Consider the following 17,314-nt stretch of genomic DNA (forward strand, 5'->3'; position numbering starts at 1 on the left):
GAGTCGGCGAGGGCTCAGCCCCGGGCTCGCCCGCGTCGCCCCGACTCTGCTGCGGCCTAGTTGGGAGCCCGGCCGGCGGGAGTGAATAATTTATACCGAGTTGCCGGCGCCTATGCGGAAACTGGCGTCCTGGCCGAGAGTTTGGGGGGCTCGGAGCTCCCCGAGCGGTCGCTTTGGTCAAGCGATGCCCCCGGTGCCTCAGGCTCTCTGCACGCTCGTGCCGCGCGTCCTCTGGCTTTGATACCGGTTTTTGGGAAATGATGTTTGAATACTCTGTGCGTACGCACATGCCCGGAGTCCCTAAAGAACAGCTGTATATTTGTTTTGTTGTGTTTTTTTTTTTTTGGGGGGGGGTGTTGCTTTTTTTGTTCTTGTTGTTATGGGGGCATCACCTGGCGGTACTGACCCAGGGCATATGAATCCTGGCTCTGCACTCAGGGCTCACTCTTGGTGGAGCACGGGGGACCATACGGGGTTCTGGGGATCGAACCCGGGTCAGGCACGTGCAAGGCAAGTTCTTTCCCCGCTGCTCACTGTCTCAGGCTGGAGGTTGCGTCTTAATTATCGTAACTGTTCAGAACCGGCCCGAGTTTTTACCTTTAAGTAGTAAGTGGTAGTGTTCCAAACAAACTATTAATTCCAAAGATTAATTTCAAGGTTTCCTGCATGAGCAAAAAAAAAAAAAAAAAGCCTTCTATGATTTCCTGAACCTGGAAGGGGCAGTCTGTGGTCTAATTTGCAGCTAATTAATTCAACACCTATTTTTACCCATGCCTACTGTATGCCTTTTCCCTAGCGGTTTTGCAAGTTTGTGATTTGAGCCTTGAAGAAACAAACTTTAAAGTGGGAGGATGTTTTGGGGGGAGAAGGACTGAAAGCATACATACAATTTATACTCTGCGGTAGATGATTAGTGTTGTAGGGTCAAACAAATCTGGAAAGATGTTGGGGAATTTTTTGCAAATTGAAGTAGGAATTATTTATGGGGAAGCTGATATTTATTTTAATTTTCTTTATTTTGGGGGCCACACCCGGCCATGGTCAGGGGTTTAGTTCTGGCTCTGCACTTAGGAATTACTCCTTGTGGTGCTCAGAACCATTTGGATGGAGTACCAGGGATCAAACCCAAGTCAGCCATGTCCAAGAGAAGTGCTGAACTATCTATCAGTCCAGCCCATGGAGAAGTTGATATTTTTACTAATACTAGAAGAAAGCGAGAGTGAGTTTGAGTTTGTAGTGTTTGAGAAAAGGAAAGGCTTTGAAGAGTAAGACTGAAAAAGAGAAAAAGTGGTAATAGAAAAAGCCCTCTCTTTCAGGCCGTTCACATGGTTGACCCCTGTTTGGTCTCTAGCATCTCATATGGTCCCCGAAGTATCACCAGCAGAGACCTCAGAGTACAGAGCCAGGAATAAATTCTGAGCATCTCCAGGTGTGGCTTCCCCCAGACCAAAGGAACAACAACAACAACAAAAAAGTCCTGACGAGTACAATACTGGCCTACTAGAGAAGCGGTTTCAAGATCAGTGTGCTTGGAGCACTGAGCAAAGAGGGAGTAGTGGGAGATAAGGTCAGGGAAGAAGGGTATGGGGAACAAGAACAACCAGGACCTTTTAGTCTTTTGTGAGGATTTCATGTTGGCTTGACCTGGAAACCATCTGAGATTTCTGAACAGCAGTGTAAATGCTCATTTAATAGTAACTGTGTTTAGGGGCCGGAGCGATAGCACAGCGGGTGGTGTTTGCCTTGCACGCAGCCAACCCGGGTTCGATCCCCGGCATCCCATATGGTCCCCCAAGCACCACCAGGAGTAATTCCTGAGCGCAAAGACAGGAGTAACCCCTGAGCATCGCTGGGTGTGACCGAAAAAGCAAAAAAAAAAAAAAAAATAGTAACTGTTTTACAAAATGTACTTTATATACATGTTTGAGTCTATCAAATTGATATAAAATTAGCTTAACTAGTTTCTTTAATTTAGCGGAGGAAAGATATGCTTCTAAAATAATCATAAGCCATCATTTGGGCTTTCATTAAAAGCAACATTGTTTATGATGTTTTAGATATTCTAAAGGCCCACTATTGGAAGGAATAGACGCTAATCCGCTGCCATAGAAATTCCTTTCTTAAAACAAATAGGATAAAGTGATGTAGTTGTTTATAATTAGCTCTATTTAGTCTGTTTTTTAGATTTTTGTTTTATTTTTATAAAGTTGTTCACAATAATTTATTACATTCAATATTCCAGCTCCAATCCCACCACCATTACACATTCCCACCACCAGTATTTTAAATTTTCCCCACCACCACCCCGACCTACCACAATAGCAGGTCCTACATAATTTATTTTGTATTGCTTATTATAAGTCTGCTAAAAATGATCAAGTTTCCTTTGAAGAAAATGTGTGAAGATTGTTGTTTCTCAGCCTGGAGCCATTTAGCTGTTGTATAAGAGCTTTACTAACATGCTATTACAGGTGGAGCCTTGTATTCTAATATATACAATTGTGGGGTGTTTTTTTAATTGAGATCAGTTGCCTTCTTTACACCCCATCCAATGTGGTGTGCTGCTCCTGGTGTATCAGTGGTACAGAGTATGAGCTGTCGCACTGTAGAAATTCTATAATTTTAAGTAGGGTGATACGGTTGGAGTTAAGTTTTTAACTGGATGGTGACTTTGGGGTCCAGAGGCATGTCTGCAGCTTGGTTCTTCTGAGATTTATTTGTGGGTCTCTGGATCATGGCAGTTAATGAGCTTATATGGGCTAGAGGCATTTTGTGGGCGTGCCTTTAGTCTATTTTAAAAGTGATTTAGATCACATTCTTAGAAGCCAAATTGTCAGTCTTACCACTGTTTTTTGGAAGGGTCGGGGGAGGAAACCTGGTGCTGCTCAGGGCTTACTCCTGGCTCTGTGCTCAGGGATCACTCCTGGCAGTGCTTAGGGGACCATATGGGGTGCTGAGATCAAAACCAAGTTGGTCACATGCAAGGCAAGCACCCTATCCACTGTACTATTGCTCCACCCCTTATAATTATGTTTTTTTACTTCTTTTTCTTGGATCACACTGAGGCCCTGAGGACCATGGCTGTGTCTGACAAAATTGGCACCTGGTAAACTTTGAGTCACTCCTTTGGTTCTGGTGTGGAGTTAGGATGACTGAGATACTTACAGGAAGTTACTAGGAATGAAAATACAGATGGAAAGGAGAGAATGTTCTTCATAGTATTGGGCACATAAAAGTAGTTGGTTATTAATATAAAACTTACTTCTAAGGCCCAACTTAGGTTTTTCTCTATATTCATTGAATTTTGTTTATGATTCTATTATACTCTTTAAAATTCTTATATGTTTTTGTTGTTTTGTTGTTGTTGCTGTTTGGTTGTTAGTTCTGGGACTGTAACCAGTGGTGCTCATACGGCAGAGCCTGGCAAGCTACCTGTGATGTATTTCATGTACCAAAAACAGTAACAACAACGTGCTCTTCGGTGTTCCTGGAGTGAGGAGATGACATTGGGCTACACTAGCATGCGACAGGGACAAATGAAGACGTTACTGGCGCCCGCTTGAGCAAATCAATGAACAATGGGATGACAGTGATACAGTGAACCAGTGGTGCTCAGAGATCACTGTTGGTGGTCATGGGAACATACAAAGTGCTGTTGGGGGGAGGGGGAGGAAGCTGCATGAACAGCCTCTTAGTATCTTAGCCCTACCCCTGTACTGTCACCAGCCTTAATGGTTTGTTTTTTTTCTTTCTTTTTTCTCTTCTTCTTTCTTTTTTCTGTTGTCTTGTTTTGGGGCCACACCAGGTGTTGCTCAGGGTTTACTCCTGGCTCTGCACTCAGAGATCATATGGGATACCAGGGATTGAACCAGGTGGTTGGTCACTTGCAAGGCAAGTGCCCTACCTGCTGCACCACCATTCCAACCCCTTATGTTTTTTTTTCTTTTTTTCCCATTTTATTTTATAATTAGTTCACAATATTTGATTACATTTAATATTCAAACACCAACCTCATCATCATTACACCTTCCCACCACCATATTTGGGATGTGGCCATCCCAAGCCCCGAGCCCTGTCCCAAAGCACAACCAAAATAATTCATTTTTCTTGTTTGTTATGAAAAACTGCTGAAAATGCTACAAAAAAGTATCCATAGAGGAAGTAGTGTGAAGATTGTTCTACTTTGGCAGGGGCCATTAAGACCTTCCTTAGGATATCACAAACATGTTTTTAAAGGTTGAGTGATGTGAACTTCTCTCTCTCTATATATATATATGAAAAAATATATGTGCATGTATATGTTTCCCTCTATAATTGGTTGCCTACTATTTGAACCCCATTAAATGTGGTGTGGTGCTCTTGGAGAATGGGTAGGGAGTGTCTTATGATGTGTCTCGAGGCAGTGAATGGAGCCTCCAGGTCCAGGAATAGGTGTGTGAGGCTCGCCTGAGAGTGTGGGGAGTGGCCTTGAGCATGGCAGCGGTTGGGTAGTGGAGCTTTTTGGCTGTGGGGGCAGGGAGAACTCTCACCCACCCCCCTCTGCAGCCCCTTGTGTTTTTTTTTTTCAAGAGCAACCTTTAAAAAGAAAAATGTAATTGGAAATTTATAAGTATAATGCATTTCAGAGAAGTGCTATTGTTCTGTTGTCTGTCGATTTGCTCGAGCGGGCACCATTTCAGAGCATAATTTAAATTTTTTTTTTTTTGTACTGTACTATTGCTCTGACCTGAGACTGAGATCTTAATATAACTACCTCAAACTGGATAAAAGTCTAAAAATGTATATTCACTAGAATTCTGATGTTTTGGGGGGCTTGGAAGACTCTGGTACTTGGGATCATTCCCTGTGCAGAGCTGGGAGAATGGTTTCATGCCAAGCATGAACCTAGGCCTCCTGTATACAAAGCATATGCACTCTAGATTTCTCAATCTCTAAATTTTTTTTTGTATTGTGGTAAATGGCATATTAAGTGGCAATAAGGTCATCCATTTATTTTGCAGCCATCACCACCACCACCATGGTGCACACAAAGCTCTTCATCTTGTAAAACTGCAACTGTACCTACCCATTAAACCAAAATTCCCCTTTGCCCAAACACCGTCCAACCATCTTCTCTGAGTTTGACTGTTCTAGATTGATTGTGTAATTCAGTTAGCATTATGTCCTCAAGATCTATCCATATATCAGGTCAAAATTTTGTTTGTTCTTTCTGTTTAGGGCTTTTTCCTGGCTCTGCTCTCAGGCATCACTCCTTGGTGGTGCTGGGAGACCACATGCAGTGCCAGGGATTGAACCTGGATGGGCTGCTTGTAAGGCAAGTGCCTTACAGCAGGCTGTACCATCTCTCTGACCCATAAGACTGAATAATATTGCTGTGCGTGTGTTTGTGTGTGTGTAAGTAAAGAAAGGTCTTAATAATAGTATAGCCCCTACATCATTGGATCATATGTTATTAACTTAGCATTTTAATTTTTCTTATTAACTCTTAGAATATTAGAGAAAAGCAATATGTATTGCTTTATTTGTATATTCTTACATATATAGTTTATTTGTTCATCAGTGGACTCTGGTTGCTTCCATCTTGTCTTTTGACTGTTAGAAATATCTTGCCATGAACATAAATATACAAATACCTGTTCGGATACCTGCTTTCATTCCCACTAGTAGTATAAAGGGATCTATTTTCTTCATTTCCTTAACAAAGCTTGTTACTTTTTTGTTTGGGGTCACACCCAGCAATACTCAGGGGTCACTTTTGGTTCTGCACTCAGAAATTATTCCTGATGGTGCTTAGGGGACATAGAAGATGTCAGGGATCGAACCCAGCAAGCTCCTTATACACTCTTGTATCTCTCCAGCCCATTACTTTTTAAAATAGCCATTCTGCTGGGCATAATGTAAGGTGCTTTGTTCTTTGAGTAAATTTGATGTGTATCATTATGTAAATTTAAGTAGTACAGCTTAACTTTGCTGTTTATGTATTGTAGTATGATTGCCAGTGTGATTTATCACATTACCTGTTTTCTCCATTATACTATGCATTTACAGCCTTATAACTTATCATTAACAAATAACTTATCATTAACAAATTTGTACCCTCAAACACTATCAGTTTTATTTTTCTTACCCCTCATTTCATAATAATCACCAGAATTTACTGGTCCTCCCCACACCCCTCCCCGGGGATGTGAGGTTTCCAGTTTTGGAACCACACCCTGTGGTGCACAGGGTGATGTCTGGCTCTGAGGGCCATATCCTCTGAGACCAAACTGGGGTCAAGGGCAAGTGCAAGGCAAGCACTTTCACTCCTCTGTTATCTCTGTCTGGCCTCTACTGCAAGGGTTTTTTTGTTTGTTTGTTTTTAGGTATGACTTTTTTAGATTCCACATACAAGCAATATCACATAATAGTTATTGTGCTTATTTTGTTTACATAATGTGCTCATAATCCATCCATATGATTGTAAATAGCAAGATATCTTCCTTTTTCATGATCAAATAATATTCCAGGGTGTAGGATAACATGGGGTTTGTCCTTTTACCCTTGCCTTAGGGAACATAGTTTACCTTAAAGCAATGTCCTTTCTGTATGGACACAGGAAGACAATATTGTGCTTGTAACTTGGGAGTTGATTGACTCCAATAATATTTACTCCTGCGCATCTGCTTTCTTAACTCAGTTGTCCTCAGTTTCTAGCACCCCAAAAGCAGGGTCCCAACGAGGGACAGGACGGATGGATCCAGGGCAAGCGGTGAGTTATGTGCTACCCTGGCATCAAATGGGCCAGGGCAAAGTGCCACAATACTCAACTATAAGTTGAGAGCATGGTCATGGACAATGCTGTCATGACCCAAAAGTAGCGACGAGATTAGGATCCTGCTGGGGTTAGGAAGATTAACCTGGCCTGAGGACTGTGGTCTGGAGATGTCCTCAGGAAAAACCGAACTTTATATCTCTTACTGTGCTCATACAGAATGACATTGCTAGAAATATTAGAAGTAGATTTACTATAACTATTTAAGTAGATTACTAGCTCACACCCTGATACACCCTTGTTTGGACCCCCACCCTTGAGTGGATCTCCTTAGATGAGATTTCCTTCGATGAGATTTTGTTAATCTCCTGAGAAATGGTCTTACCCTTCTTTGTTGATTTGTTGATGTTAACCCCACCTTTGTGTCACCACCCTATGTAATTTGCTATATAAACTAAGACTGTGGGGCACTGAGGGGGAGAGATAGAAGAGACGGGGAGAGAAAGAAGACAAGAGAGACAGGGGATAGGAGAGACAGAAGAAGGAGATAGAAGAAGACAGAAGGAGATAGAAGAGACAGAGAGGCAGAAGAAGAAGACAGAGGAAGAAGACCGAAGACGCAGAGAGACAGGCACAGAGGAAGATCCAGGGAGAGATCGAGAACCGGGAGAGAAGCAGAGAGAGAGAACGAAATAAACTGATCGAGCAACCAGTTTGGCCTTCTTCCTTCCTTCGCCTGCCTCATCATCGCCATCAACCTCCCCGGGGTGGGGAAGCGGCTGGAGACTACCGAACGCCGGCAGCAGGAGAGATAGAGCCCCGCTGGGGCCCCCCTTCTCTTTTTGTGTTTTTACACAACTGGCGTTGAGCACGGTAAGAGATATAAATTTTGGTTTTTCCTGAGGACATCTCCAGACCACAGTCCTCAGGCCAGGTTAGTCTTCCTAACCCCAGCAGGATCCTAATCTCGTCGTTACTTTTGGGTCATGACAGCATTGTCCATGACCATGCTCTCAACTTATAGTTGAGTATTGTGGCACTTTGGCCTGGCCCATTTCGATGCCAGGGTAGCACATAACTCACCGCTTGCCCTGGATCCATCCGTCCTGTCCCTCGTTGGGACCCTGCTTTTGGGGTGCTAGAAACTGAGGACAACTGAGTTAAGAAAGCAGATGCGCAGGAGTAAATATTATTGGAGTCAATCAACTCCCAAGTTACAAGCACAATATTGTCTTCCTGTGTCCATACAGAAAGGACATTGCTTTAAGGTAAACTATGTTCCCTAAGGCAAGGGTAAAAGGACAAACCCCATGTTATCCTACACCAGGGTATGTATATTTTGTGCATTCATTCATCTTTTATGGGCATTTGGGTCATTTCCATATCTTAGCTATTGTGATTAATGCTGTGATAAATGTGCAAATGCAGATATTTTGTTGAAATCCTTTTATTTGTTTGGATATATATCAGAGATGAATTGGTAAATGGTTTGGTAGGTGTATTTCCAATTTTTTGAAAGGCTGCCATATTGATTTCCATAGCAGTTGGACCAGTTTACAGTCTTTATTGTGTAAGGATTCCCTTTAGAGATTGTGGTTTTGATTTACATTTCCTTAATGATTAGTGATATTTTTTGTCTTTCTCTTTTATGTTTTTAAAATTGTACACCTTTAGGGAAATTCCCTTCATTTTCCTGTTTTTATTGGATTGTATGGTGTATGTGGGTGTTTGAATTTGTTTTTATTTTTTATTTTTTTTAATTTCCAAAAAAAATTTTTTTTCTTTTTGGGTCACATCTGGCAATGCACAGGGGTTACTCCTGTCATTGCACTCAGGAATTACTCCTGTTAGTGCTCAGGGAACCATATGGGATGCTAGGAATGGAACCTGGGTTGGTGGTGCACAAGGCAAATGCCCTACCCGCTGTGCTATCACTCCAGCCCCTTGAGTTTGTTTTTAATTATTAATTGCTTGGGGTCGGGTCAGGGGGTGATCCAAGGGCTCCTCCATCTCTGTCCTGGATTGGGGCTCTCCCAACTCTGGGGATTGAACCAAAGTGGATCAATTGCAAGGCAAGTGCCTTAATCTCTGAACTATCTCCCCAGTCCTAAACTTGTTATTTTCATTTAATCTTTTGATTTTGGGACTGCACCTGGTGGTGCATATTCCTGTCTCTGTGCTCAGGAGTCACTCCTGGTGGGACTTTGTGGGACTCCGGGGACCATCTGATGCTGGGGATCAAACCTGGGCAGGCTGCATGCAAGGCAGTTACCCTGCCCGCTCTGCTCTCTTCAGCCTTGAATTCACTATTTTGAATTACTTCTCTGAGTGTATTCTTTTCTAACTCTATACCCTCTTGCATACTCCAAGGTTTTTTTTTCCCTTAGGTTCATTTTAAAAGATAGTCTTATTTGTTGAAGCAATAAAATACTGAACCTCAGGGCCAGAGACATAAAAAAGTGCTTGCCGTCCATGCTTGCTGACTCAGATTCAGTTCCCGATAATGCCCCAGCAATCCTCAGCACTGGGGGTATGGCCCCAAAACCAAGAAACGGGGTAAAATCAGAGAAAAAGTACTCTGTCGCAAACTAATTAGCCATGTTTTTCACATAACATTTTTTTAAAAAAAAAAACATGGCAGGGGAACAGATTTAAAATATGGTTAATGACAGGATTTCATGCGTGTGCTGTTCCAACACCATGCCATCCAGAGAAAAGCTATGGTTGGATACAATTGTTTGGAAATTTTCTGACACTAATATCACTCTAATATTAGTTGTCCAGTAATAGAATTTGAGCTTTAAAGTAAAAAATTAGTTTTGAAAAAAGAGGGTATAGAGTTAGAAATACAATAAAAGGGATCAGTGCAGTCTGCAGCTCCCTGCAGGAGTAATTGCAAGACAATAACATGTACCAGCGTCTATTGTCCACAGAGTAGATGAGATCTTTGCTCTTTGAAAACTAACCTAACTTTATTATGCTACCTAAATAAAACATGTATACCGTATTAATCAGTTTTAGAATTTTAAGAACATGTTGTGGAGCGATAGCACAGTGGGTAGGGCGTTTGCCTTACACACCGCCAACCTAGGTTCAATTCCTCCGCCACTTCGGAGAGCCTGGCAAGCTACCAGTGGCATATCCGATATGCCAAAAACAGTAACAAGTCTCATAATGGAGACATTACTGGTGACCGCTCTAGCAAATCGATGAGCAGTGGGGTGACAGTGATAGTGTATTTTTTTCAACTTTTGGGTCTTCAGTTGTATAAATCTTTTTAGAGGCAGAGGTGAAGTTTTGCAGCTTAGTGGGAAGAGTGTACCATATGCACTTTCTTACAGAATGAAAGGTGGATGGGAAGCACCATGTTTCCTTTAGAATTCACTATATGTAGGATAACATAGCCTCACGTAGTTTAGGTTTATTTGGTTACTTCCGTTACAGTGCTCCTATTCCTCTTTATTTGTAGCTTCTTTCTTAGTGTTCTGTTGACTTGTAAATAATGTTTTTCTCTTCTCCTCAGCCAGCAAACATATAAGAATTCATAATATTAATTATTTTGTATGGACACAATAAGAGATGCATTAAAGCTTATAGAATTGCTCTCCTGGGGCCATCTCAATCTCAGACTACAGTGCTCAGGCCAGATCAGTCTTTCCTATCCCTGGCAGGGTCCCAGTCTCATAATTACTATTGGATCATGACAGCATTTGTCTATGATCAAGCTCTTAACTTATAGTTAAGAATTAGGCACTTTGGCCTGGCCCATCTCGATGCCAGGGTAGCACATAACTCACCGCTTGCCCTGGATCCTTCCCGTCCCACGTCGGGGACCCTACTTTGGGATGCTAGGAACTGAGGGCAACTGAGGCTTAAGTGGAGAAAGCAGAGGCCCGGGAGGGAATAATATTCGAGACCAATTAATTCCCAAGTTATAAAAACATAATATTGTCTTCTTGTGTCTATACAAAACAGACACAGCTTTAAAGTAAATTATTCAAAAGGCACAAGAAGAGGAGAAAGGCAATATTAACTTATATAATATAAATTCAGTATCCTAGGAAGGTCTGACCTTGCAAATTAGCAGTCAGATTAAGGGAAAACCGCGGATTAACTATTTTGGGGAAGAGAACATGGAGAAGTGATTATAGCTAAACAAAGGGATGGGAGAGATTCGGGAACACCTTGATGGATGAGACTGGGGTAAGCCTAAACTCTCGGTAAAACCGGGACAAGCTACTTGTGGCAAGGAGGGAAAGGGCAAAGTAATGTCATCCTACAACTATAAACATATAATTTTTCTTATTAATGATAAACATAAATATAAAGAAGCAAACAAATTGAATAATTGCTATTAACATCTTAACAAACCCTCTAGCTGTATTTGTACTTGTGTCATGTTTTTGCATAAATTAATCCCTTCATTTTATAGTCTTTTTTTAACTTGGTGTATAATCCCCAAATGTAGATAATAATTTTAATTTTTTTTTCTTTTTTGGGTCACACCCGGCAGTGCACAAGGGTTACTTCTGACTCTGCACTCAGTAATTAACTCCTGGTGGTGCTTGGGGGACCATACGGGATACTGGGAATCGAACCTGGGTCAGCCAATGCAAGACAAACGCCCTATCCACTGTCCTATTGCTGCAGTCCCAGTAATTTTAAATTTTTAAGCTCTTAGAATATTCCTTTTTTTAAACAATTGCTTTTTTATTTATACGTATTTTTTGGGTTTGGAGACACACCTGACTGTCCTTAGTACTTACTCCAGGCTCTGTACTCAAGGATCACTCCTGAAGGACGGGCAGAGATCATAGGAGGTGCCGGGGAAGGGTCAGATGCATGAAGGCAAGTGCCTTATCTGCTGTACTATTTCTCTGGTCCTGACAGTTACATTTTAAAATCATTTGAACTTTTTTGATCATTCCCAGCTGGTTTTAGATTTTATGCCTGGGTCTGTGCTCAGGGGTCACTTGTGACCCTCTGGGAACCTTGGTGCTGGGGATCAAACTGGCTTACCCCTCTGCTAGCAGTACCTTACGTGCTGTACTCTATCTGGTCTGGGCATTGAATTTTAAAAATTGATCCTGGAGGTGGTGGGTAGGAGGGGACTCTGAGATAATGTGGGAGGGAGTGGTGTTGGAACATTGTGTATATGAAGCCCTATTGTTAACAGCGTTGTAAGTCATGGTGCTTCAACACACACACACAAATTTGATCCTGGAATTTGGATGTACTGTTGAAGCTCAGTGATAGGGTGCATGCATCAAACTTGTAAGGTCCTGCATTTGGTCCTCAGCTACATATAAATAAATCCTAAAGAAATAGAGTATTCACAAAAGCCATAGCTATAGTATATGTCACATTATAGAAATAGTAAATACATTGCTCTTTAAAGGTATTTAAGTATATTATTAGATGAGGACACCAATATAGGATTTAATGTGTAGATTGTTAATATACATGTATATATAAACAAAAATTAACATATAAGACATCAACAAAATTAAGTATCTGAGTGAGAGGACATTTTAGATAGTTTCAAATTTTGTTTCATTTTTGCTTTTGGAGTTCTCTGCTTTTCTGCAGACAGAGGTATCTTGTCAGGACAAAAGGGTTTTTTTTATTTTGAAAGATAAAGGATGCTGATTTTTGTGGCTTAGAGAAATAGCACAGCAGGTAAGGCATTTATTTGCCTTGCACACAGACAACTCGTGTTCACTCTTGGGCACTGCATATGGTCCTGGAGTGGGAGCAATGAGCAGAGCCAGGAGTAAGCCCTGAACACAGCTGGTTGTGGCCCCAACACGAAAAGTGTTGCTTTTAAGCTCAAGACATTTCTTAATTTGTAGCCATAGGCCTTTTTTTGCCACATGGATAGAGATTTATTGAGTAGTTGTTCAGTAAATGCATAGATAATTAGATATTAATACAAATAGTTTCTCCACATTTTCAAGGCTTAGGTTTTTCTTTTTTTCCTTTTTTCAGGAGTTTATTTTTATAAAGTTGTTCACAATAATTGATTGCATTTAACATTCGAACACCAAACCTACCATCATTACACCTTCCCACCACCATATTTCAAATGTTTTCATCCCAAACCCTGCCCCCAAGCAGAACCAAAGTAATTTTTTTTTTCTTTTTGGGTCACACCTGGCAATGCACAGGGGTTACTTCTGGCTCTGCACTCAGGAATCACCCCTGGCGGTGCTCAGAGGGCCATATGGGATGCTGGGAATCAAACCCGGGTTGACTGTGTGCAAGGCAAACGCCCTACCCACTGTGCTATCACTCCAGCCCCAAGTAATTTATTTTTGTGTTGCTTATTATTAATGATCTGCTAAAAATGATCCAAAAGGTTTCCTTAGAGGAAAGTGTGTGAAGATTGTTGTATTTCACCCAGGAGCCATTAAGCCTTTCTATAAGAGATTACTAACATATTGCTAAAGGTTGAACCTTATGTGCGTATATATCTGTACGTATATTTTACCCCCTAAGATCGGTTGCCTTCTACTTTAAACTCCATCAAATGTGGTATGCTACTCTTGGTACATCAGTGGTGTAGAGTATGGGATGTTGCATGGTCGAATTTGTGGCCTCACACTCCAAGAATTCTAAGATTTAAATTAGGGTTATACAGCAGATTCACTCATGGCAGCCACGAGCATGGCAGCAATTGAGTTCTGGAGATTTTTGGCTGGCGGGGCTCCACGGGGGCCAGGAGGGGAACTCACCCGCTCCCTCTCTTTGATGCCCCCAATGAGACAGGACTTAGATTTTTCAAGGGAGGGAGTACACACCTCCCTGTCCTCAAGGATCATTCCTGGAAGTGCTCAAGGGACCATATGGGAAGCTGGGGATCAAACCTGGGTCTGCTGCTTGCAAGACAATTAATTGCCTTACTGCAGCATTATCTATCTCTCTAGTCCCATCTAACCCATTTTTGTTTTGTTTTTTTTTCTGGTCTGTTTTCCTGGTCCTTGAGGATAAAAATTATATCAAATCCTCCTCTCCCAAATATTTGTAATCATATAAGTAGGTTAAGTGCTTAGATATTAAATTAATAGTCATTTCCTTTTAAAGGGGATATTAAATATATTAAATACTTTTAAAAGATATATATCAAATTCTTGTGCTGGGGATATGGTTCATAGGAGTGGAGTGCTTGCTGTGCATGCAGGAGCCCCAACTTTGATTCCCTGGTTCTGTGTTTTTCCTCAGGGCACCTTGCACCAGGATTAGCCCTTAAGCGCTTCTAGTTGGGAGCCCCCCAATATACATACATACATACATAATGCATTCTTATTTAGGTTGATAGCCTAATAAAAAATTTTCCGTTTTAGAAAATGAGTTTTATTTTCGCATATTACATATATGAAGAACTAAATTTGAGAGACGAAATTTTAAGAAAAAGTTGTAGGAGGGGCTGGAGTGATAGCACAGCAGGTGGGGCGTTTGCGCAATAGCATGGTGGGTGGGGTGTTTGCCTTGCACGCGGCCGACCCGGGTTCAATTCCCAGCATCCCATATGGTCCCCCGAGCACCACCAGGAGTGATTCCTGAATGCATGAGCCAGGAGTAACCCTGGTGCATCACTGGGTGTGACCCAAAAAGCAAAAAAAAAAAAGTTGTAAGAGACTGGGGAGGTGGCTTAACTTTTGAGCATTTGTCCTAGCATATACAGGGTCCTATGTTTGATCCCTAGCACCACCTGACACCACTGTGTTCCCTATTTTAAAAAATTAGTTGTAGGAAGAAGTTGAAAGAGACATAAAGCCCAGAGATTTTTACTTTAAATGTTGAATGTAGGGGCTGGAGAGATAGTACAGTGGGTAGGGTTCTTGCCTTGCATACAACACTGCCAGTTTGGGTTCTATCCCTGTTAACCCATATGATTCCCCCAGCACTGCTAAAATCCAGAATGAACAACAACAAAAGATAAATGTTGAATTTATATTAGTGTATCTTGTTTTTTTACAGATTAATCATTGGCACCATGAACTGGAATAAAGGTGGCCCTGGCACTAAGAGGGGATTTGGCTTTGGAGGTTTTGCCATTAGTGCTGGAAAGAAGGAGGAACCAAAACTTCCACAACAGTCCCATAGTGCCTTTGGGTCAACCAGCTCCGCGTCTGGGTTTGGAAAGTCAGCTCCACCACAGCTCCCTTCTTTCTACAAAATTGGATCTAAACGGGCCAACTTCGATGAAGAAAATGCGTAAGTGATAATTCCTTGTAACATATCAAAGCTCGGCCTTTGAGATAATCTTTTTTATCAACAACCATCAAGGAAAAGAAACCATACATGAGTTCTGAGAGATAGTACAGGGGATAGGGTGTTTGCCTTGCATGCAGCTGACCCATGTTTGATCTCTGGCACCACATGTGGGCCCCCAGCCAGGCCAGAAGGGTCCCTGAGCACAGCCAGAAGTGAACCCTGAATATAGTTGGATGTGTTCCAAAACAGAACAAAAAATTTTTCCCAATTAGTAATGTCTTAAATTGGTTATCTTACTGAATTACATTATTTCCAATAAATCATTAGGTTTATGTATTTGTAAGGACTGTAATGCTTATGAGTTGCATATACTAACTTACTCAAAAAGAATCCTGTGAAAACCAGAGAAGACTGATGAGTTTTAAGTAATTCATGTGGGTTTTGGTGGTCTTTATTGAAATCTTTTTTGGTACCATATAAAGTTGGTATCTTAAGCAATTGTTAGAACTAGTAAAAGCAGTTCACCTGAACATCTGAGTCCTTAAAACTGTTATTTTGTAGCATCTTATTGTTAATGGTAGGAAAATATACTCATGTTTTCGCTCATTATTTTCAGAAAAGCATTCACTTTTTTAAAAAAATTGTTGCCATGGCTGTGTTTCGTATTCAAGCCCAGTGGTTCTTGGGAACCACCAGAATTACACCAGCCAGCAGTGGTGGGGCAAGGGGGCATTGTAGGAGTGTACAGTACCGAAGATTCAACGCAGGACTTAATGTGTAGATACACTCTTGAGTCATGTCACAGCCCCCAGTTAATGGGTTTGTTTTTGGGGTTTTTGTTTGTTTTTGCTTTTATTTTGGGGTCATTCTTGGCAGGGCTATTGAGCTTCTTCTGCTTTCATGCTCAGGGGATCATGCGGCTGACTCAGGTTCAATCCCTGGAACCATATATGGTCCTCAGCACCACATGGGATTTCAAATCCAACCCCAGTTGACTGTGTGCAAAGCAAGTGCCTACCTGCTGTACTAGCTTTCTAGTCCCTCATTCTAGAAGCTTGTGGGTTGGTTTGTTTTGTTTTGTTTTATTGTTCTTTTTGGGGAGGGGGCGGGGTCACACCTGGCAGGAATTACTTCTGGCTCTGCACTCAGGAATTACTCCTGGCGGTGCTTATGGGATGCTGGGGATTGAACCTGGGTCTGCTCTGTGCAAGACAAATACCCTGCCTATTATACTATCTATTGCTTCGTCCCACATATCTTAATTCTTACTTGTCAGTCACTAATTTGATCTGTATAATTAAAACTTACTAAGATACATCATCATAAAAATTCTGTTAAAAATTTATTGACTCCCAAATCACTCACTTTATTGTTGCATTTTAATTTCAGGTATTTTGAAGATGAGGAGGAAGACTCCAGCAATGTTGACTTACCTTACATTCCTGCTGAAAACTCGCCTACCCGCCAGCAATTCCATTCCAAGCCTGCAGATTCTGACAGCGATGATGATCCCTTGGAGGCATTCATGGCTGAAGTGGAGGCATGTGTCAATTGTTTTATTTAAATATTTAACAGTCAGGGTTAGAAAGATTGCCTAAAGGGCTGAGCACTGTGAGAGCAACTTCCAAGCATTACCACCAGGTGTGGCCCAAAACCAATAAAAGTACTACATCTCTTTTATTTGTTTTGGGGTCACATTTGGTGGTTCTCAGGGCTTCTGACTCTGTGCTCAGGGTCACTGCTGGGGCTTGGGGGATCATATTGGGTGCTGGGAATGGAACCCAGCTTAGCTGCACACAAGGCAGATACCTCTTTTTAATTTATTTTTTCTTTTTAGAATTTTATTCTTTTTTTTTTTCTTTTTGGGTCACACCGGGCAATGCACAGGGGTTACTCCTGGCTCTGCACTCAGGAATTACCCTTGGCAGTGCTCAGGGGACCATATGGGCATGCTGGGATTCGAACCCGGGTCGGCCGTGTGCAAGGCAAACACCCTACCCACTGTACTATCACTCCAGCCCCTAGAATTTCATTTTTTTATTTACAATTTGTTTTTCTTTTTTCTGGTTCTGATAATCCACCCAAAGCTTCACTCATGCAAGGCAAGCACTCCTTTTGAGCCATATTTCTGGTCCCCAAATAACAATTTCTTAAATTTACTTCAACCTATCCTGTAGCATTTTCAGAGGTGTTGGGAGCCTAGAAATTTGAATTATAATCACTGTATCACTGTCATCCCATTGTTCGTCATCTGCTTGAGTGGGCACCAGTAACGTCTCTATTCCTCCCAGCCCTGAGATTTTAACAGTCTCTCCTTACTCCTCTTTCCCAACGATTGAAGGC

At 41.6% G+C, this 17,314-nt stretch overlaps 1 protein-coding gene across 1 annotated transcript in view; it reads left to right on the forward strand.

Annotated features, from left to right (window-relative positions):
- The window catches only part of DDX42 (DEAD-box helicase 42), a 46,254-nt gene that overhangs the window by 543 nt on the left and 28,397 nt on the right, over positions 1-17,314 (forward strand). Inside the window, exons 2-3 of the mRNA XM_055133852.1 lie at positions 14,735-14,971; positions 16,361-16,511. Coding sequence (XP_054989827.1) covers positions 14,751-14,971; positions 16,361-16,511 — 372 coding nt within the window. The 5' untranslated portion in view covers positions 14,735-14,750. The remainder of the gene's footprint in view (positions 1-14,734; positions 14,972-16,360; positions 16,512-17,314) is intronic.

Source organism: Sorex araneus, chromosome 3, assembly GCF_027595985.1.
Source record: "Sorex araneus isolate mSorAra2 chromosome 3, mSorAra2.pri, whole genome shotgun sequence".
In the NCBI taxonomy this organism is placed as follows: domain Eukaryota; kingdom Metazoa; phylum Chordata; class Mammalia; order Eulipotyphla; family Soricidae; genus Sorex; species Sorex araneus.